The sequence below is a fragment of the Giraffa tippelskirchi genome, chromosome 2 (assembly GCF_054371585.1).
Source record: "Giraffa tippelskirchi isolate mGirTip1 chromosome 2, T2T-mGirTip1v1.2.pri, whole genome shotgun sequence".
In the NCBI taxonomy this organism is placed as follows: Eukaryota; Metazoa; Chordata; class Mammalia; order Artiodactyla; family Giraffidae; genus Giraffa; species Giraffa tippelskirchi.
The window spans coordinates 115,289,021-115,312,023 of NC_137276.1; the positions used below are offsets into that span (position 1 = coordinate 115,289,021).

The 23,003-nt window shown below is 39.4% G+C and overlaps 1 protein-coding gene across 1 annotated transcript in view; it reads right to left on the reverse strand.

Moving 5' to 3' along the window:
* The window catches only part of FMN2 (formin 2), a 389,781-nt gene that overhangs the window by 48,351 nt on the left and 318,427 nt on the right, over positions 1 to 23,003 (reverse strand). The window contains exon 15 of the mRNA XM_081574390.1: positions 16,271 to 16,322. Within this exon, the coding sequence (XP_081430516.1) occupies positions 16,271 to 16,322 (52 nt within the window). The remainder of the gene's footprint in view (positions 1 to 16,270; positions 16,323 to 23,003) is intronic.

Sequence of the window (23,003 nt, forward strand, 5' to 3'; positions counted from 1 at the left end):
CACTTCATGGCAAATAGATGGGGAAACAGTGGAAACAGTGACATACTTTATTTTCTTGGGCTTCAAAATAACTGTGGACAGTGACAGCAGGAATGAAATTGAAAGATGCTCCTTGGAAGGAAAGCTACGACAAACCAAGACATGGTATTAAAGAACAGAGACATCACTTTGCCAACAAAGGTCCACATAGTCAAAGTTATGGTTTTCCTAGTAGTCACGTATGGATGTGAGAGAGTCAGACCATAAAGAAGCCTGAGTGCTGAAGAATTGATGTTTTCAAATTGTGGTGCTGGAGAAGACTTTTGATAATCCCTTGGACAGCAAGGAGATCAAATCAGTTCATCCTATAGGAAATCAACACTGAATACTCATTGGACGGACTGATGCTGAAGCTCCAATACTTTGGTCACCTGATGCAAAGAGCCAATTCATGGGAAAGGACTCTGATGCTGGGAAAGATTGAGGATAGGAGGAGAAGGGAGTGACAGAGGATGAGATGGTTGAATGACATCACCAATTCAACGGACATGAGTTTGAACAAATTCCAGAAGATGGTGAAGGACAGGGAAGCCTGGCGTGCTGCAGTCCATGGGGATGCAAAGAATCGGATATGACTGAGTGACTGAACAATAACAACAAAGCTTTTCTATAACTTTCTATTGTATAAAACATAAAACAGTGGGCAAGATAGTGTATACTTTCTTACGTGTCTCTTTTCCCCACATATTATAAGAACACGGGGATCAGAATCTCTAATAAAAATGTGACCATTTCTTTTCTTCGTTATAGAGGACAAACATTTTGGAGTTCTAAGCTCTTTTAAGTTGAAGAACTTAGCTTCTGGAAACACTTTAGGCCCAAATATATTTTAAAATATTGGAGTGGGGAAGATTTTATCAACCCGATACAATAGGAAAGTTTCCATTTTTAAAACAAAACTCTGCAGAAGAGCAGAAATTATTTGATGCATATTTCCCCTTTATATTACAAACCAAAACTGGAAGGAAACATATAAAAGTCCATTAAGCAGAAGGTCTTAAAGCTGTTCTACTCAGAATACATACAAGCTAAAACATAAAAAAATTTCAGGAGAGATAACCACCTCTGAATGTTTTTTATAATTGACAGAGGCCAGCAAATATGCAATGGGTTTCACAAGGCCCCACAGTGTTGAAAGTCAGTGGGTTTTGTAAAAATTTCAATAATGTAGCTACTGAAGAAAATGCCTTTGTACAAAGAAAAGTGCTACACCCCGAATGTGTGCCAAAGCCTGAGACTGGAAGGCGTGAAGGAGTTTTCTTCTACTGCCCTGGGAGCGTCCCTCCTGCAGGCAGCCACATGGTGACTCTTCTGGCAGGATTTGAGGTCGTTAACTAAGAAATCCAAATTGGAAAATACAAACTTCAACTTCGTTTTACTTGATCAATGTTGTTGAGAGAAAGATATTAACTGTTTGGGGCATCTTTCAGAGATATTCCATATCAGTTCAGTTCAGTTCAGTCACTCAGTCGTGTCCGACTCTTTGCGACTCCATGAATCGCAGCACGCCAGGCCTCCCTGTCCATCACCAACTCCTGGAATCCACCCAAACCCATGTCCATTGAGTCAGTGATGCCATCGAACTATCTCATCCTCTGTCATCACCTTCTCTTCCTGCCCTCAATCTTTCCCAGCATAAGGGTCTTTTTAAATGAGTCTGCTCTTTGCATCAGGTGGCCAAAGTATTGGAGTTTCAGCTTCAACATCAGTCCTTCCAATGAACACCCAGGACTGATCTCCTTTAGGATGGACTGGGTGGATCTCCTTGCAGTCCAAGGGACTCTCAAGAGTCTTCTCCAACACCACAGTTCAAAAGCATCAATTCTTCGGCGCTCAGCTTTCTTCACCGTCCAACTCTCACATCCATACATGACTACTGGAAAAACCATAGCCTTGACTAGACAGACATTTGTTGGCAAAGTAATGTCTCTGCTTTTTAATATGCTATCTAGGTTGGTCATAACTTTCCTTCCAAGGAGTAAGCGTCTTTTAATTTCATGGCTGCAATCACCATCTGCAGTGATTTTGGAGTCCCCCAAAATAAATTCTGCCACTGTTTCCACTGTTTCCCCATCTACTTTTCATGAAGTGATGGGACCAGAAGCCATGATCTTAGTTTTCTGAATGTTGATATCACTTCAGTTTTAATATCAGGTTGCAACCTGCCTGGTCTGTCAGCCCAAGCCAGATAAACACAGACTATTCATCTCTAGATAGTCACTCAGAAAGATCTGGAAAACAGGAGTATCATGAACTGAACATTTCACTTCTCATTTTATCCATGTCCAGAAGTTCATTCCCTGGACAACACTTTAAAAGCTGACCCCTTAAAAGTCACCACACATGGTAAATTACGCATATGTCATTTCAGGATTGATTCAGTATTTTCTCCATCATGATAGTGAAAGTTACATATTACATACAATGATTAAAAATAATGTTCTTTTTCTTCCTTCACTTTGTCTACTTTTTGGGAAATATTTTCCATTTAAATTCATCTGTTATACAATCTTGACTTTGGTAAAACCACTGTGAATCTACATGCAGAAAAATAATATTTATTTTTTAAGATGTGTGATTTAAAATTCTTTCACACATGTGTTTTCTCCCACTACTATTTTTTTCTTTTGATTAGTGGTTATTTCCAATTGCCTTTGTTATTAATTAAGTAAATGAGGGGAGATAAATAGTGTATTCAAAATTTTTAAAAATTGGTACTATGAGCTACATTAACTATATTTTTAAACTATACAGTCAAACCTTCATCTCATAATAATGCTCAAATAAGGCACATTAATTTTTTAATCTGTAAGTATGGCTGCAAAAATTGCTTCTCCATTCAACAAATTTACTAGTCTTACTTACATACTAGTCTTAATTACATTCAAATCTTTTATTTGTCTTTAATTCCTGGTGGAGAGAGAGCTTAAAGAAAAAGGACTTCCATTCTGAAATATATTTTAAAAACAGTTTTATGTAACAATTTCAGTAGCATGTATGTCCCGTTGGAAAATTACAAACATCTTTAAACCAAATGTTTTAATCTGTAGGAAAAGTCACAAGCTTCTTAGAAAAATGAGACAGCCTAATTTCCTTTATCTAGTACAACATTTAAATTAACTGAATAAGGTAAATTGTTTAATGTAATTTTTGTAATATATTTCAAATTTTACCTTTAGTCATTTCTATCCGCTTTATTGATGCCAGAACTAAATTTAGTGAAACTGAAGGAACTCATAGCTAAAACAAACTGTTTCTAAAATCTGTTCTTTCTCAGCTACTGGCTGTCTGTCCACTTGGGCATCGAGGTTCCCTTAAAGGGCCTCTCAAATGACTGGAGACATTGGATCTGCTCTTTTCTACTAAACCCAACGCTGGTTCTTGATACCACATCTGGCAATGAGCCTTATCATTTGATGCCATTCAAAGTGCCATTGAGTGAGACAGTCAAGTGGGCCTTAGGAAGCATCACTACGAACAAAGTTAGTGGAGGTGAAAGAATTCCAGTTGAGCTATTTCAAATCCTAAAAGACAATGCTGTGAAAGTGCTGCACTCAATGTGCCAGCAAATTTGGAAAACTCAGCAGTGGCCACAGGACTGGAAAAGGTCAGTTTTCATTTCAATCCTAGAGAAAGACAATGTGGAAGAATGTTCAAACTATTGCACAATTGCACTCATCTCACATGCTAGCAAAGTAATGCTCAAAATTGTCCAAGCCAGGCTTCAACAGTACGTGAGCTGTGAACTTCCACATGTTCGAGCTGGATTTAGCAAAGGAAGAGGAACCAGAGATCAAATTGCCAACATCCACTTGATCATAGAAAAAGCAAGAGTTCCAGAAAAACATCTACTTCTGCTTTATTAACTGGGCCAAAGCCTTTGACTATGTGGATCACAACAAACTGTGGAAAATTCTTAAAGTAATGGGAATACCAGACCACCTGACCTGCCTCCTGAGAAATTGGTATGCAGGCCAAGAAGCAACAGTTAGAAACAGACATGGAACAATGGACTGGTTCAAAATTGGGAAAGGAATATGTCAAGGCTGTATACTGTCACCCTGCTTATTTAGCTTATATGCAGAGTACATCATGCAAAATGCCAGGCTGGATGAAGCACAAGCTGGAACCAAGATTGCCGGGAGAAATACCAGTAACCTCAGATACATAGATGACACCACCCTTATGGCAGAAAGAGAAGAAGAACTAAAGAGCCTCCCAATAAAAGTAAAAGAGGAGAGTGAAAAGCTGGATGAAAACTCATTCAGAAACTAAGATCATGGCATCTGGTCCCATCACTTCATGGCAAATAGATGGGGAACAGCAGAAACAGTGACAGACTTTCTTTTGGGGGCCTCCAAAATCACTGCAGGTGGTGACTGCAGCCATGAAATTAAAAGACATTTGCTCCTTGGAAGGAAAGTTATGACCAACCTAGACAGCATATTAAAAAGCAGAGACATTACTTTGCCAACAAAGGTCCATCTAGTCAAAGCTATGGTTTTTCCAGTAGTCGTGTATGGATGTGAGGTTTGGACTATAAAGAAAGCTGAGTGCTGAAGAATTGATGCTTTTGAACTGTGGTGTTGGAGAACAGTCTTGAGAGTCCCTTGGACTTAAAGGAGACCCAACCAGTCAGTCCTAAAGGAAATCAGTCCTGAATATTCATTGGAAGGACTGATGTTGAAGCTGAAACTCCAATACTTTGGCCACCTGATGCTAAGAACGGACTCTTTGGAAAAGACCCTGAAGCTGGGAACGATTGAAGGCGGGAGGAGAAGGGGACAGAGCATGAGATGGTTTGACGTAATCATCAACTCGATGGACATGAGTTTGAGCAAGCTCTGGGAGTTGGTGATGGACAGGGAAGCCTGCTGTGCTACAGTCTATGGGTTCGCAAAGAGTTGGACATGACTGTGCAACTGAATTGAACTGAAATGATTCAAAGTGCCCTGGAAATTTTTCCTGTTGCATTTATACCAGCAATAAATTTAATATTTATTTAAAGGACAAGATTATGGAGTAGAAGGACTTGAGCTCACTTTCTCTTATGAGGATACCAGAATCACTGAATAATTATCAATAAAAAAGATTGGAGTCTATCAAAAAAGATATTCTGCATCCAAAGACATAAAGAAGAAACCCAATTAGATAGTTGGAGGGGTGCATCTGTGATATAATCAAGTCCCACACCACTTGGGTGGCTGGCCCACAGACTGGAGAATAACTAAATGGCAGATCTTCTCCCACAGGAGTGAGAGTTCTGAGCCCCCTGTCAGGATCTTCAGCCTGAGGATGTGGCATTCAATGGAGGAGTGCCCAGACCATTTTGTTTAATGGCCAAACAGGGCTGGGGTGCGGGAGCTTCACAGGAGTGTGGTAAAACAGAAACTCTAATCTTGGGGAGGGTGCACACAAGGACTCAAATGCACCAGGACCCATGACAAAAGGACTGACTTTATAGGAGCCTGGGTCAGACCTACCTGCTGCTCTTGAAGGGTCTCCTGGCAGGTAGGGATGGCTCTGGCTCACTGTGGGGATAAGGACACTCGTAGTGGAAATATCCACCAGCATGAGCTCTCCTGGAGGCCATCATTTTGGTACCAAGACCTGCCCCCACTCAACAGTCTTCAATGTCTAGTGCTGGAATGCCTCAGGCTAAACAACCAACAAGGTGGGGACATAGACCCATCCATCAGCAAGGAGGCTATCTAAAGTCACCCTGAGCCCACAGCCACTTATAAACACACCCCTTCACATGGCTCTACCCACCAGAGGGACAAGACTCTGCTCTCTCCACCAGTGGGCAGACATTATTCCTTCCTACCAGAAAGCCTGTGTAAGCTTTTCAACTAGCCTCAACCACCAGAGGGCAAACAGAAGCAAGAAAACTGATCTAGCAGCCTGCACATGACTTTGAGTAGGCTCTGGGAGTTGGTGATGGACAGGGAAGCCTGGCATGCTGCAGTCCATGGGGTTGCAAAGAGTCAGAAATAACTGAGTGACTGAACTGAACTGAACTGAGCAGCCTGCAGACTGAGTTCCCAGATGTAGATCAGAACCTACCCTGGGACCGGCTGATCCCTGGCCCTTGTGACAAGAGAGTGCACTGCTGGGACACATAGGACATCCCCTACAGAGGGTCACATCTCCCAGGTTGAGAAATTAACTAACTTTCCACATACATAAAAATAAAAATTAGAAATTTAGACCAAATGAGACAGCAGAGGAATATGTTCTGGAAGAAGGAACAAGATAAAACCCAAAAAGAACAAATATGTGAAGTGGAGTTAGGCAACTTACATGAGAAAGACTTTAGAGTAATGACTATAAAGATGATCTAAGAACTTGGGAAAAGAATGGATGCATAGAGTGAGAAGTTACAAGAATTCTGAAAAACAAAGAGTTATAAAATATAAAGAACAACCAAATGGAGCTGAAGAGTAAAATAATTGAAATGAAAAATACACTAGAAGGAATCAATAGCAGAATAAATGAGGCAGAAGAACTTACAGTGAACTGGAAGAGAGTAGTGGAAATCACTGCCATGGAACAAAATAAAGGAAAAAGAATGAAAACAGTTTAATAGACCTCTGGAACAACATCAGATACACCAACATTTGCATTATGGGGTCCCAGAAGGAGGAGAGAGAGAGAAAGAGAGAGAGAGAGACAGAGAAGGCCTGAGAAGATTTACGCAGAGATAATAGCAGAAAACTTCCCTAAAATGAAAAACAAGAGAGTCACTCAAGTCCAGGAAGCACAGAATCCCACACAGGATAAACTGAAGGAGGAATACAATGAGACACAGAATAATCAAACTGACAAAAATTAAAGATAGAGAAAATTAAATACAATAAGAGAAATGCAACAAATAAAATACAAGGGAATCCCCAAGGCTATCAGCTGATTTCTCATCAGAAACTGCAGGCCAGAAAGGAGTGGTAGGATATATTTAAAATGATTAAAGGGAAAAACCTACAAACAAGAAAACCCTACCCAACAACATCCTCATTCAGATTTGATGAAGAAATCAATTGCTTTACAGACAAGCAGAAGATAAGAGAAGTCAGTACCATGAAACAAGCTTTGCAACAAATGCTAAAGAGACTTCTCTAAGTGGAAAAGAAAAAGCCACAACAAGAAGCAAGAAAATAACAAAATGGGGAACTTTGCTGCTAAAGGCAAACATATAGCAAAGATGGGAAATCATCTATACACATGTATGATGTCTAACCCAGTAATTGTGAGAGGAGGAGAGTACAAATGCAGGATATTTGAAACACATTTCAATGCACACAAAAAGAAAAAGGAATCCAAACCTAATACTAATGATAGTCATCAAGAGAACTAGAGAAGAGAACAAAAGAGAAAGAGAAGAAAAAAGACCTACAAAAACAAATCCAAAACAATTAAGAAAATGACAATAGGAATATACATATTGATAATTACCTTAAATGTAATGGATTAAATGCTCCAACCAAAAGACACAGATTGGTTGAATGCATACCAAAACAAGACCTGTATGCATGCTGTCCACAAGAGACCCACTTCAGACCTAGGGACACATAGAGACTGAAAGCGAGAGGATGGAAAAAAGTATTCCATGTAAATCAAAATCAAAAGAAAGCTAGAGTAGCAATAGTCAAAGCAGACAAAGGACTTTAAAATAAAGACTGTTACAAGAGACAAAGGAAGCACTATGTAATCATTAAGGGATCAGTCCAAGAAGATATGACAGTTGTAACTATATATGCACCCAACTGGAGAAGGAAATGGCAACCCACTCCAGTATTCTTGCCTAGAGAATCCCATGGACAGAGGGGCCTGGTGGGCTGCTATCTATAGGGTCGCACAGAGTCAGACACGACTGAAGAGACTTAGCATGCACGCATGCATTGGAGAAGGCAATGGCAACTCACTCCAGTATTCTTGCCTGGAGAGTCCCATGGACAGAAGAGCCTGATGGGCTGCCGTCTGTGGGGTCACACAGAATCGGACATGACTGAAGCGACTTAGCAGCAGCATGCACCCAACAGAGGAGCATCTCAATAAGACAACTGTTAACAAGACAGAAAAAGAGAAACTAACAGTAACACAACAGTGGGGGATTTTAACAGCTCACTTATATCAATTGACAGTTCATCCAGACAGCAAATCAATAAGGAAACACAGGCCTTAAATGACACATTAGACCACATGGACTTAACTGATATGTGTATGTGTATGTGTGTGTGTGTGTGTGTGCGTGTGTGTGTGTATAATCATTTCATCTGAAAGTAGAAGAATACACATTCTTCTCAAGTGTATATGAAACATTCTCACATGCTGGGATTGATCACATTCTGGACCATGAGGTGAATCTCAGTAAACTTAAGACAATTAGAATCATATAAAGCATCTTTTTCAATCACAACCCTGTGAGATTAGAAATAAGCTACATGAGCTTCCCTGTAGCTCAGTAGTAAAGAATCCACCTGCCAATACAAGAGAGATGGGTTTGATCCCTGGTCTACGAAAATCCCACATGCCCTGTAGTCAATAAGACTGTGGGCCACAACTATCTGAGCTTGCACTCCAGAGCCCACAAGCAGCAACTACTGAGTCTGCATGCCACAACTACTGAAGCCCACATACCCTAGAGCCTTTGATCTGCAACAAGAGAAGTCACCACAATGAGAAGCCCATGTATCACGACTAGAGAGTAGCCTCCACTCATCCAACTAGAGAAAAGCCCATGTAGCAATGAAGACCCAGAACAGCCAAAAATAAATAAATAGTAAAAAAAGAAATAAACTAAAGAACTGCAAAAACTTCAAACATGTGGAAGCTAAACAATATGATAATAAACAACCAATGGATCACTCAAGAAATCAAAGAGGAAATAAAAAATACCTAGAGACAAATGAAAATTAAAATGCAAGATCAAAACCCATGGGACACAGCAAAAGCAGTTCTAGGACGGAAGTTTATTAAAAATACAATCATACCCCAGGAAACAAAAAAAATCTCAAACATACATCCTAACCTTATACCTAAGGCAATCAGAGAAAGAAGAATAAACAAAACACAAAGTTAGTAGAAGGAAAGAAACTATAAATACCAGAGCAGAAATAAATGAAATAGAGACTAAGAAAACAATATAAAGGATAAATGAAACTAAAAGCTGGTTCTTTGTAAAGGTAAAACAAGTTACTAAACCTTTAGCCAGACTCATCAAGAAAAGAAGTGAGAGGGCCTAAATCAATAAAATTAGAAATGCAAAAGGAAAAGTTACAACTGACCCCACATAAAGGACCATGAATACTACTACAAGCAACGGTATGCCAATAAAACGGACAATCTGGAAGAAATTAACAAATTCTTAGAAAGACAGAGTCTCCCAAGATGGAACTAGGAAGAAATAGAAAATATGAAGAGGCCAATTACAACTACTGAAATTGAATCAGTAATTTAAAAACTCCATCAAATGAAAGTCCGGGACCAGACGACTTCACAAGTGAATTCTGCAAAATATTTAGAGAAGTGTTAACACTTTTGCTTCTGAATATATTTCCAAAAATTGCAGAGGAAGGAACACTTTCAAACTCCTTTTATGAGGTCACAATCTCCCTGATATCAAAACCAGAAAAAGATACCACAGAAAAAGAAAATTACAAGCCCATATAACTGATGAATGGGGGCTTCCCTGGTGGCTCAGTGGAAAAGAACCTGCCTGCCAATGCAGGAGACATGGGTTTGATCCCTGGGTCAGGAAGATCCCCTGCAGAAGGAAATGGCAACCCACTCCAGGATTCTTGCCTGAGAAATCCCATGGACATAGGAGCCTGGTGGGCTACAGTCCATGGGGTCACAAAAGTCATGGGGACATGACTTAGAGACTAAAAAGCAACCACATAACTGATGAACATAGATGCAAAAATCCTCAACAAAATACTAGCACATCAAATCCAGCAATACATTAAAAGGACCATGCACCACGATCAAGTGAGATTTATCCCAAGGATGCAAGGATTTTTCAATATTTACAAATCAAACAATGACTGGTCACCACATCAACAAACTGAAGAATGAAAATCATATGAGCATTTCAATAGATACAGAAAAAAGCTTTTGACAAAATCAACAACCATTTATGATGGAAACTATCTGGAAAGTGGACACAGAGGAAACCTACCTGAACATAGTAAAGGCCATATACAACCAACCCACTGCAAACATTACTCTCAATGGTGAAAGCATTTTCTTTCAGATCAGGAATAAGACAAGGATGTCCACGCTCACCACTATTATTCAACATAGCTTTGGAAGTCCTCACCACAGGAATTGGAAAAGAAAAAAAAAAAAAAAAGTCCAAATTGGAAAAGAAGTAAAATTGTCATTGTTTGCAGATGGCATGATACTCTACATGGAAAATCCTAAAAATGCTACCAGAAAACTACTAAAGCTCATCAGTGAATTTGATAAAGTCTCAGGGCTTCCCTAGTAGCTCAGATAATAAAGAATCTATCTGCCTGCAATGTAGGAGACCTGGGTTTGATCCCTGGGTTGGGAAGATCCCCTAGAGAAGGGAATGTCAACCTACTCCAGTATTCTTGCCTGGAATATCCCATAGACAGAGGATCCTGGTGGGCTACAGTCCATGGGGTCATAAAGGTTGGACAAGACAGAGTGACTAGCACACACACACAGGGTACAAAATCAATACACAGACATCTGTTGCATTTCTATACAGTAACAACCAAAGATCAGAAAGAGAAATTAAGGAGAGAATCTCATTTACCATCACATCAAAAATAATAAAACACCTCGGAATAAACCTACCTAAGGAGACAAAAAACCTATATTCTGAAAAGCGTAAGACACTGCTGAAAGAAATAAAAGATGACACAAACTGATGGAAAGATATACCCTGTTCTTGGATTGAAAGAATCAATATTGTCAAAATGACTTTACTACCAAGGCAATCTACAGATTCAATGTAATCCCTATCAAATTACCAATGGCATTTTCCTCAAAACTATAACGAAAATTAAGGAAACACAAAAGACCCCAAATAGCCAAAGAATCTTGAGAAAAAAAGCACAGAGCTGGAGAAATCAGGATCCCTGGGTTCAGACTATATTACAAAGTTATAGTAACCAAGACAGTATGGGACTGGCACAAAACAGACACATAACACCATGAAACAGAATAGGGAGCCCAGGAATAAACCCACATAATTATGGTCAATTAGTCTACAACAAAGGAGGCAAGAATACACAATGGAGAAAAGACAGTCTCTTTAGTAAGTGATATTGGGAAAACTGGACAGCTAAATGTAAAAGAACGAAATCACAACATTCTCCTACACCATATAAAAAATGAACTCAACATCAATTAAAGGCCTAAATGTAATACCAGAAACCATAACACCTCTAGAGGGAACCATAGGCAGTACAGTTTGACATAAATTGTAGCAATGCATTTTTGGATCAGTCTCCTAAAGCAAAGGAAAACAAAGCAAAAATAAACAAATGGGACCTAATTAAATTTAAACTCACACCAAAGGAAACCATAAACAAAATGAAAAGACAACTTACAGAACTGAAGAAAATATTTGCAAAGGGTGTGACTGATAAGGGATTAATTTCCAAAACATACAAAGAACTATGCAGCTGAACATCAAAAAACAAACCAAATCACCCAGTCAAAGAATGGGCAGATCTAAATAGATGTTTCTCCAAAGACACCATATAGGTGGCCAAAAGGCACATGAAAAGATGTCCCAAATCATTAATTATTAGAGAAATACAAATCAAAACTATAATGAGGTATCACTTCACACCAGTCAGAATGGTGTACAAATAACAAATGCTGGAGAGAATGTGGAGAAAAGGGAACCCTCCTACAGTGTTGGTGGGAATGTAAATCTGTAGAGCCACTATGGAAAACAATATGGGCATTCCCTAACAAACTAAAAATAGAGCTACTATATTATCCTACAATTCACTCCTGGGCATATATACAGAGAAAACCATTATTTGAAAATACATATGTACACCAATGTTCACTGAAGCACTGTTTACAATAGCCAAAACAAGGAAGCAGGAGGCAACCTAATTGTCTGAATGGATAAGGGAGATGTGGTATATGTATGCATATATATATATATATATATATAGTGGAATAGTACTCAAACATGAAAAATAATGAAATAATGCCTTTTGGAGCAACATAGATATACCTAGAGATAATCATACTAAGTTACATAAGACAGAAAAATGTATGATATTGTTTATATATGAAATCTAATATAAATGATACAAATGGACTTATATACAAAACAGAAATAGATTCAAAGATAGAGAAAACAAGCTTGTGGTTACCAAAGCAGAAAGCTGTGGGGAGTCAGAAATTAGGAGTTTGGGATTAACATATACACACTGCTGCTGCTGCTGCTAAATTGCTTCAGTCGTGTCCGACTCTGTGCGACCCCATAGACGGCAGCCCACCAGGCTCCCCCGTCCCTGGGATTCTCCAGGCAAAAACACTGGAGTGGGTTGCCATTTCCTTCTCCAATGCATGAAAGTGAAAAATGAAATTGAAGTCTCTCAGTTGTGTCCAACTCTTCGTGACCCCATGGACTGCAGCCTACCAGGCTCCTCCATCCATGGGATTTTCCAGGCAAGAGTACTGGAGTGGGGTGCCATTGCCTTCTCCGATATACACACTACTATGTGGAAAAAAATAACTAATCTACTGTATAGGACAGGGAACTATACTCAACATTTTATAATAACCCATAAGGGAAAAGAACCTGAAAAAAGATATGCTTGTATGTATAAATGAATCACTTTGCTGTATACCTGAAACTAACACAACTTTGTTAATCAACTATACTTTAATTTAAAAAGAGTAAAAAAAAAAAAAGAAAATCTTTTATTTTTGTATTTCAAAATCATTGTCAACATAAAGTATGGTTTTTACCCATGGAGTAAAAAAAAGAAATTCTAAGATAATTTTTAAGCTAGACATAATTTATAAATAAGGACCACTGAATGTGAGCAGTTAGTTTTATAACTCTCATTCCCATTATTTTTAAATATAGATATAAAGGAATGGCCACTTATTAGACAAATCGAGAATTGGTACATTCTCTACCTGTGAGTTGACACAGACACTGAGTAATCATATTTGGTCTGGTGATATTTTGCCATAATTGAAGAAAGCTGTGGATGGTAATTAAGAAGAAATAAGACAGAGGCTGAAATAAACACATTCAGTTGGGTTGCACCTAATGCAGTGGAACAGAATTCTGGTGAAGCCCTGTAAGACAAAGTGACCTCTTGGCTTGCCACTGAAATCATCTGGAGATGAAAACATGCTTATCCAACGTGTATTTGGACTTTGGGTGTGTGGTTCAAGACTCATCTGTTCAGTTTTCTTACTTTCTGGGAGGACTGAAGAGTTCACTCAAACAATTTGTCTAAAAGTTACATAACTTTGTATATACAAAATAGGAACTTGAAGTCCCACTTCTCAGAATAACAGCAAAATTGTATGAATAAAAAGACAAAAATAGCACATAATACTATAATGGTAAGAAATGGAATATAAAAATGATTTGATTTGCTTTAAAAGCTTACTAACTATTTCTTAGTTAGAAATACTAACCATTTGACTACTTTTATCTAGTTAGGGAATCATAAAATGACCTGAAAAAATAATATTCCACCGTAGAAAAGAATCCTAACTAATTTCCTGAGGAGAGTTCACTATCCATTTTAAAATGAATAAGAGTCAAGGCTTTTTATTTTCTAAGTAGTCAAATATAAACACAAATGAATACAATTCCCTTCTAAGCTAGCTGCAGAGAAGGCAATGGCACCCCACTCCAGTACTCTTGCCTGGAAAATCCCATGGATGGAAGAGCCTGGTAGGCTGCCGTCCATGGGGTCGCTAGGAGTCGGACACGACTGACCGACTTCACTTTCAGTTTTCACTTTCATGCATTGGAGAAGGAAATGGCAACCCACTCCAGTGTTTTTGCCTGGAGAATCCCAGGGACTGTGGAGCCTGGTGGGCTGCCATCTAAGGGGTCACACAGAGTCGGACATGACTGAAGCGACTTAGCAGCAGCAGCAGCAGCAAAGCTAGCTGAAAATAAGTTTGTGCAGTTTACAACACATTGTCATGTGAATATGGTTTTCTAGAAAAATCTCTTACCGTTCACACTTGAAAAAATTATGCATACTGCAGAAAGCAAGGTATTCCATCCCTATATCCCTGGACGGTGGAGGAAGGCTAAGGAAACTGGTCTAGGCACATGGTGTGGTTTCCCAGGTGCCATTCAAGATGGACCGTCAGGGCTCTGGCACCTCACTGGCCGCCTTCCTTCATAGCAACCTTGGTGGGAATATGCAACAACACATGGCCTCAAAACCTTTGGGGACCTTCTCTTTTGGTGTAGAAAAGATGCCCAGGAGATTTATAGCCCAACTCAGCTATCACAGTCTGTAAATGACTCTCAACTTGTTCTAGAAATTACATCACATACATCTCCCACCAATTTGTCACTTGGTCTCTGGTGAGGTGCAAAGTAAAACTAAATGCCTTGTTATAAGAACACCACTGCCCCAATACAGGGTCAACTGCAGAGGATAATGAGGAAGGCCAGCTCTGCTGTGATGATGGACTAAATCACGATGGAGGGATAACCATTTATAAAATGAAGTCAAGCAACCACTGTCGTGAGCAAATTCCTTAAACTCAATCTCTCTCTCTCTCTGGGGAATTGTGGAAAATTTTTAAAGAGATGGGAATACCAGACTACCTTACCTGCCTCCTGAGAAATCTGTATGCGGGTCAAGAAGCAACAGTTAGAACTGGACATGGAACAACAGACTGGTTCCAAATTGGGAAAAGAGTATGACAAGGTTGTATACTGTCAACCTGCTTACTTGAGTTATATGCAGAGTACATCATGTGAAATGCCGGGCTGGATGAGACACAAGCTGGAATCAAGATTGCCAGGAGAAACATCAATAATCTCAGAAATGCAGATGACACCACCCTTATGGTAGAAAGCAAAGAGGAACTGAAGAGCCTCTTGATGAAAGTGAAAGAAGAGGATGAAAATGATGGCTTAAAACTCAACATTCAAAAAATGAAGGTTATGGCATCCAGTCCCATCACTTCGTGGCAAATAGATGGGGAAACAGTGGAAACAGTGACAAACTTTCATTTTGGGGGCTCCAAAATTACTGCAGATGGTGACTACTGCCATGAAATTAAAAGATGCTTGCTCCTTGGAAGAAAAGCTATGACAAACCTAGACAGCATATTAAAAGGCAGAGACATTACTTTGCCAACAGAGGTCCATCTAGTCAAAGCTATGGTTTTCCCAGTAGTCATGTATGGATGTGAGAGTTGGACTATGAAGAAAGCTGAGCACCAAAGAATTGATGCTTTTGAACTATGGTGTTGGAGAAGACTCTTGAGAGTCCCTTGGACTGCAAGGAGATCCAACTTGTCCATACTAAAGGAAATCAGTTTTGAATATTCATTGGAAGGACTGATGCTGAAGCTGAAACTCCAATACTTTGGCTACTGGATGCTAAGAACTGATTCTTTGGAAAAGACCCTGATGCTGGGAAAGATTGAAGGTGGGAGGAGAAGGGGAGGACAGAGGATGAGACTGTTGGATGGCATCACCGACTCAATGGACATGAGTTTAAGTAAACTCCGGGAGTTGGTGATGGACAGTGAGGCCTGGCATGCTGCAGTCCATGGGGTTGCAAAGAGTCAGACATGACTGAGTGACTGAACTGATGATGGCAAACCTCTTCTGTGAAAGTAAGGGTCATGCAAGGGGAACTCAAGAGGCCCACTTGAACTTTGCTTTTGCACATGGAAACTCATGTCCTATAACAAAACACTTCACTCTTTCTCTTGAAATAATTTCCTGCTGTCTTCCTTTTTGGTGTTTTACCACAGCCCTAAAACCTATTCTCAAGAGAAGGTGCTAATAAGCTATCTACTCACAATAATTTGATATAACAGGTTTATATATCATCCAGAATTATAAAAATGAAAGTCAGAAATCCAATGTATAATTAAAGTACACTGTTAATTTCTTTTATGCTTGAAAACAAAAACTGAGCTAATGATTGACTCCTTGAGATGAAGCACATTAAGTGCTTTATAAGCCTACTCTGAGAACAAATATCAAAAGAAAGTCATTTCTCACCACTTATGAGTCTCTGTCAGTGAGTTCTCCTCTGCTTCTTGGTCGATTTTAGCTGAAAATGCAAGAAAAGAAATATATGATATATGATAAATGGTTATAACCATCTCAAACAAAATAGATCAAATAATATGAAATATAGTTTAATACATTAATGCTAATGTACTCCACCAAAAGTTTATTTTATTTTTAAAAAATTTTATTGGAAAAGAATCATAGAATTTTATTTTAAATCTATCAATAGATATGATTGAATAGGTTATATTTAATTTTCATTAAGTTACTACTACTTTCTAAGTAATTTCTTTAAATTAGTCACATTAACCTGAGAAAATAAAATACCAGATAACTTGATATTCACATCAAATTTGTCTGTCAAGGATTTAAATGCCAATAATTAATTGAAAACAATTCTCTCAAGCAAAGGTCTGAAAACCAAGTAAAAACCTAAATAGAAATGGTATGTAAGGATCTTTACCAGTGCTCTCCACATCAGATCACAATTGAGTAGATCCAGAGCTGACCTCTATGCAGACATAAGATAAAATACTAATACTTTCCCCTAACTTCAAGTGATGACATGACAGTGCAGCCATTGATTTGCTACTAGATTTGTCTAGAAATAAAGAATAGTAGCTGGACACAAACCCAAAGATCAAATTTGGGAAAGAGATTACATCACTATTTTAAAATTGTTTAAAATAACACAGAAACTCACATCACATAAAGTATGTATGGCAGTGACCTTCACTGGCCAGTAAGCATTCTAGGAATTTATGTATTACTTTATATACATACATACATATTTGGCACAAAAGTTTAAAAAATATTCACACTTCTTACAATGCTTTTAATAATATTTTTAGTCTATTCCCCTAGATCTCAAAATGTAGTTGTGACCCACTAAATTCATTTCATTCTTCACTAATTATCTGTGACACACAGTTTGAAAATCACTGAGCTACTGGACAAAAAATGAAAAAAATCAAAGAAAAAAACCAGCCTGGAGCTAGTGAAAGAAGTTGTCTTTTCATAATCATTTCCTTTGGGGGCACACTTGCAGCCATTTGGAAAAATTAAAAGACAGAAAGGATCAGGGCAAAATGATTATAAATATTGGAACTGGGTGTGAAATCAAACCTGTGGCCACTTGGGAAATGTCAGTGACTGCATCACGACTTGAACAGTTGCCAGCTTGGGCTGCTGTTTCACAACCTCAAGACTGTTTGTTTGAAGGTCTGCAGGTGTCTGCAAAACCACAGTGGAGTGTTATGCAGGCCCTCTGACTGCCTGAATTTAACAGCAATCCCGGGAGATGGTAGCAGAGGTATGTTTCCCCTTTCCCTTCTGGTTTTTTAGAATGCTCCCATAAACCTACAGGTCAATCATTAGCCATATTAAGAAACAGGATAGATGTTCCATGACTTCACTTTGAAAAGTCTCCAATGTTAACCTATTTACTTACAAAATCTGCTTTGGGCTGCTGTATGAAAATGGTTTGTTTCCAGCAGAAATTCTAGAACCACAGAAAAGTTTAAGAGAAAACAACAAAGCAACACAATACATAATACTTTCATGAAGGACATTCTTCCAACTGCCCTTGCATCATTTTTTTCTTTTGTAAAATATAAAATTTAAGGCTGAGAAAGGAAGGCATTTTTTGGACTATTCTAGATGCACCGAGTAAATGATTTATGAAATTTAAAATACCTTAGAATGATATTCCAGTGATGTGTATTCTATTCTGATTCTGCCTCTGAAATTAGCTTTATAATCTTAGGCTTCCCTGGTGGCTCAGAAGGTAAAGAGCCTCCTTGTAATGCAGGAGAAAGAAGGTGAAAGTCGCTCAGTTGTGTCTGACTCTTTGTGACCCATTGGCCTACACGGTCCATGGGATTCTCCAGTCAGAACAGTGGAGTGAGTAGCTGTTCCCTTCTCTAGGGGATCTTCCCAACTCAGAGTTCGAACCCAGATCTCTCACATTGCAGGTGGATTCTTTACCTGCTGAGCACCCAGGGAAGCCCCGGGTTCAATCCCTGGGTCAGGAAGATCCCCTAGAGAAGGAGATGGCAATCCACTCCAGTATTCTTGGCTGGAGAATCCCACGGAACGAGAAGCCTGGCAGGCTACAGTCCAAGGGGTCGCAAAGAGTCGGACACGACTGAGTGACTAACACATACACAATCTTAGGCAAATAGATAAATCTGTTAACATATGCAAAATATTTAGCATAGTGCCCTCAATAATTAGTAGGAACTACATAAATATTCTTTGAAAATGTTGGATTTCAAACTCTTTTATTTTTTCCAGTTTTATTTATTTATTTATTTACTTGACAATATTATACTGGTTTTGCCATACATTGACCCGAATCCACCATGGGTGTACATGTGTTCCCCATCTGCACTGGGATGACTCAGAGGGATGGGATGGGGAGGGAGGTAGGAGGGGGGTTCAGGATTTCAAGCTCTTGAAATCCTAAAGTGATATAGTACACAATAATGTTTAACTGAATACACCAACTGCTATTGTATCATGTTTCAACATTATACGCAGATAAAAAAACAAATACTTAACAGCTTTTTACAAAATATGTGCCACTAACTAGCTGTGAGTGGAATGAAGTGAGTTTCAGTTATTCATAATGATTTCTTGTGATGTATACTAAAACAGCTTTGGCTTCATTGTATGAGCAAGTTTTACTGAATAAACACTTCAGTTCAATGTGGCAGAAGAATGATTCTTACTAAAGGAATAAAACAAAAATAGGCTCTCTGTCCAAACCTAATAGCCATAATTACAACCATAAAACCAAATTGGGATAGCAGGAAATACTTTAAATTATTCTGTTTTCCATTTTTTTTTTATGATTTTGATGCTAAATGAAGTTGTTTTCTCAGCTGTAATCAGCTTTGATAGAGTCCTATGAGAGATGATTCTCTTTTGTAGGACAATATTAGAAATAAAAAACTTGGGACTTCCCTGTTGGTCCAGTGGTTAAGAATCCACCCTGCAATGAAGGGACATGGGTTCAATCCTTGGTCAGGGAACTAAGATCCCACAGGCCACAACTAAGACCCAACGCAGCCAAAAACAAAAAAAACAAAAAAAGAGATAAAAAATTTTCTGGAAACTTGGGGTGCAATTCAGATATCTGGAGACACTGAGCTACCATTTCTCAACACACTGCTTGCAAAAAAACACCATCAACATTTTGTTATCACAATCTTTTAAACACACTTATGATGTTAACTTGGGCTTCCCAGGTGATGTTAGTGGTAAAGAACATGCTTGCCAATGCAGGACGCATGAGATGTGGGTTCGGTCCCGAGAGGAGGGCATGGGAACTCAGTCCAGTATTCTTGCCTGGAGAATCCCACAGAGAGAAGAGCCTGGTGGGCTATAGTTCATAGTGTCACAAAGAGTCTAACATGACTGAAGTGACTTAGCATGCACACACAAGATGTTAACTTAGTGACAAATGGTGGATGTGTTTCTTTAGTTTGTGAGGATGAAACCGATCAAACTAAAAAGAATGTTACTAAGGTAGTAAAAATTAAGGTATTTTTAGATAACTCTAGGCACCCCACTCCAGTACTCTTGCCTGGAAAATCCCATGGACGGAGGAGCCTGGTAGGCTGCAGTCCATGGGGTCGCGAAAAGTCGGACACGACTGAGCGACTTCACTTTCACTTTTCACTTTCATCCATTGGAGAAGGAAATGGCAACCCACTCCAGCATTCTTGCCTGGAGAATCCTGGGGATGGGGGAGCCGGGTGGGCTGCCATCTATGGGGTCGCACAGAGTCGGACATGACTGAAGAGACTTAGCAGCAGCAGCCATTCATTTAGGGAGCACTCAAATTAATTACATACAGTGACCAAAATCTTAGACCCACTGTGCTTTTTATTAGGTTGCTGCTGCTGCTGCTAAGTCACTTCAATTGTGTCTGACTCTATTTGACCCCCATAGACGGCAGCCCACCAGGCTCATCTGTCCCTGTGATTCTCCAGGCAAGAATAATGGAGTGGGTTGCCATTTCCTTCTCCAATGCATGCATGCATGCTAAGTCACTTCAGTTGTGTCCGACTCTGTGCAGGCCTATGGGCAGCAGCCTACCAGGCTCCTCTGTCCACAGGATTCTCTAGGCAAGAATACTGGAGTGGATAACTGCAGTTTCAGACCATGAATTTTAAATTATTATAACTAGGCTCAAATACATCTTTATTAATCAAAATAGGAACCACTACAATCAACACATTTTTGCCAATGAGAAATAAGTTTGTTTATTCCTGAAGCATAAAAGTCTGTGCTTTGGGATTTGATGAACTCTTGAAAAACATTTTCTGAATCTTGCTGGTTGTCGAAGCTTTTTCCCTGCAAAAAGTTGTCAAGATGCTTGAAGAAGTGAAAGTTGGTTGGCGAGATGTCAGGTGAATACGGCAGGTGAGGCAAAACTTCATAGCTCAATTTATTCAACTTTTAAAAAATTAGTTTATTTATCTATTTTTTAACTTTACAATATTGTATTTGTTTTGCCATACATTGACATGAATCCACCATGGGTGTACATGTGTTCCCCTTCCAGAACCCCCCTCCTACCTCCCTCCCCATCCCATCCCTCTGGGTCATCCCGGTGCACCAGCCCTGAGCACCCTGTATCATGCATTGAACCTGGGCTGGTGATTCATTTCACATATGATAATTTACATGCTTCAGTGCCATTCTCCCATATCATCCCACCCTCACCCTCTCCCATAGAGTCCATAATACTGTTCTATATATCTGTGTCTCTTTTGCTGTTTCGCATACAGGGTTATCTTTACCGATTTACTAAACTGTTGTACAACATGTGGTCAGGAATTGTCACGAAGAAGAATTAGGCCCTTTCTGTGGGCCAATGCCGGCTGTGGGCATTGCAGTTTTTGTAGCATCTCATCGAATTGCTGACCACATTTCTCACATGTAATGGTTTTGCCAGGATTCAAAAAGCTGTAGTGGATCAGACTGGTTCAGTTCAGTTCAGTCGCTCAGTTGTGCCTGACTCTTTGCGACCCCATGGACTGCAGCATGCCAGGCCTCCCTGTCTATCACCAACTCCCGGAGTTTACTCAAACTCATGTCCATCGAGTTGGTGATGCCATCCAACCATCTCATCCTATGTCCTCCCCTTCTCCTCTCACCTTCAATCTTTCCCAGCATCAAGGTCTTTTCAAACGAGTCAGTTCTTTGCATCAGGTGGCCAAAGTATTGGCGTTTCAGCATCAACATCAGTCCTTCTAGTGAATATTCAGGACTGATTTCATTTAGGATGAACTGGTTGGATCTCCTTGCAATCTAAGCGACTCTCAAGAGTCTGCTCCAAAACCAGAGTTCAAAAGCATCAATTCTCCCATGCTTAGCTTTCTTTATAGTCCAATTCTCACAACTATACATGACTACTGGAAAAACCATAGCTTTGACTAGATGGACCTTTGTTGGCAAAGTAATGTCTCTGCTTTTTAATATGCTGTATAGTTTGGACAGAACTTTCCTTCCAAGGAGCAAGTGTCTTTTAATTTCATGGCTGCAGTCACCATCTGCAGTGATTTTGGAGACCCCCCAAAATAAAGTCTGTCACTGTTTCCCCATCTATTTGCCATGAAGTGATGGGACCAGATGCCATGATCTTAGTTTTCTAAATGTTGAGTTTTAAGCCAACTTTTTCACGCTTCTCTTTCACTTTCATCAAAAGGCTCTTTAGTTATTCTTTGCTTTCTGTCATAAGAGTGGTGTCACCTACATATCTGAGGTTATTGATAGTTCTACCGGCAATCTTGATTCCAGCTTGTGCTTCATCCAGTCCAGCGTTTCTCATGATGTACTCTGAATATAAGTTAAATAAGCAGGGTGACAATATACAGCCTTGACGTACTCCATTCCCAATTTGGAACCAGGCTGTTGTTCCAAGTTCAGTTCTAACTGTTGCTTCCTGACCTGAATACAGATTTCTCAAGAGGCAGGTCAGGTGATCTGGTATTCTCATCTCTTTCAGAATTTTCCACAGTTCGTTGTGATCCACACAGTCAAAGGCTTTGGCATAGTCAATAAACAGAAGTAGATGTTTTTCTGGATCTCTCTTGCTTTTTCCATGATCCAGTGAATATTGGCAATTTGATCTCTGGTTCCTTTGCCTTTTCTAAATCCAGCTTGAACATCTGGGAAGTTCATGGTTCATGCACTGTTAAAGCCTGGCTTAGAGAATTTTGAGCATTACTTTACTAGCATGTGAGATGAGTGCAACTGTGCGGTAGTTTGAACATTCTTTGGCATTGCCTTTCTTTGGGATTGGAATGAAAACTGACCCTTTCCAGTCCTGTAGCCACTGCTGAGTTTTCCAAATTTGCTGGCATATTGAGTGCAACACTTTCACAGCATCATCTTTTAGGATTTGAAATAGCTCAACTGGAATTCCATCACCTCCACTAGCTTTGTTCGTAGTGATGCTTCCTAAGGCCCACTTGACTTCACATTCCAGGATGTCTGGCTCTAGGTGAGTGATCACACCATCATGATTATCTGGGTCATGAAGATCTTTTTTGTATAGTTCTTCTATGTATTCTTGCCACCTCTTCTTAATATCTTCTGCTTCTGTTAGGTCCATACCATTTCTGTCCTTTTTTGTGCCCATTTTGCATGAAATGTTCCCTTGGTATCTAATTTTCTTGAAGAGATCTCTAGAGTTTCCCATTCTATT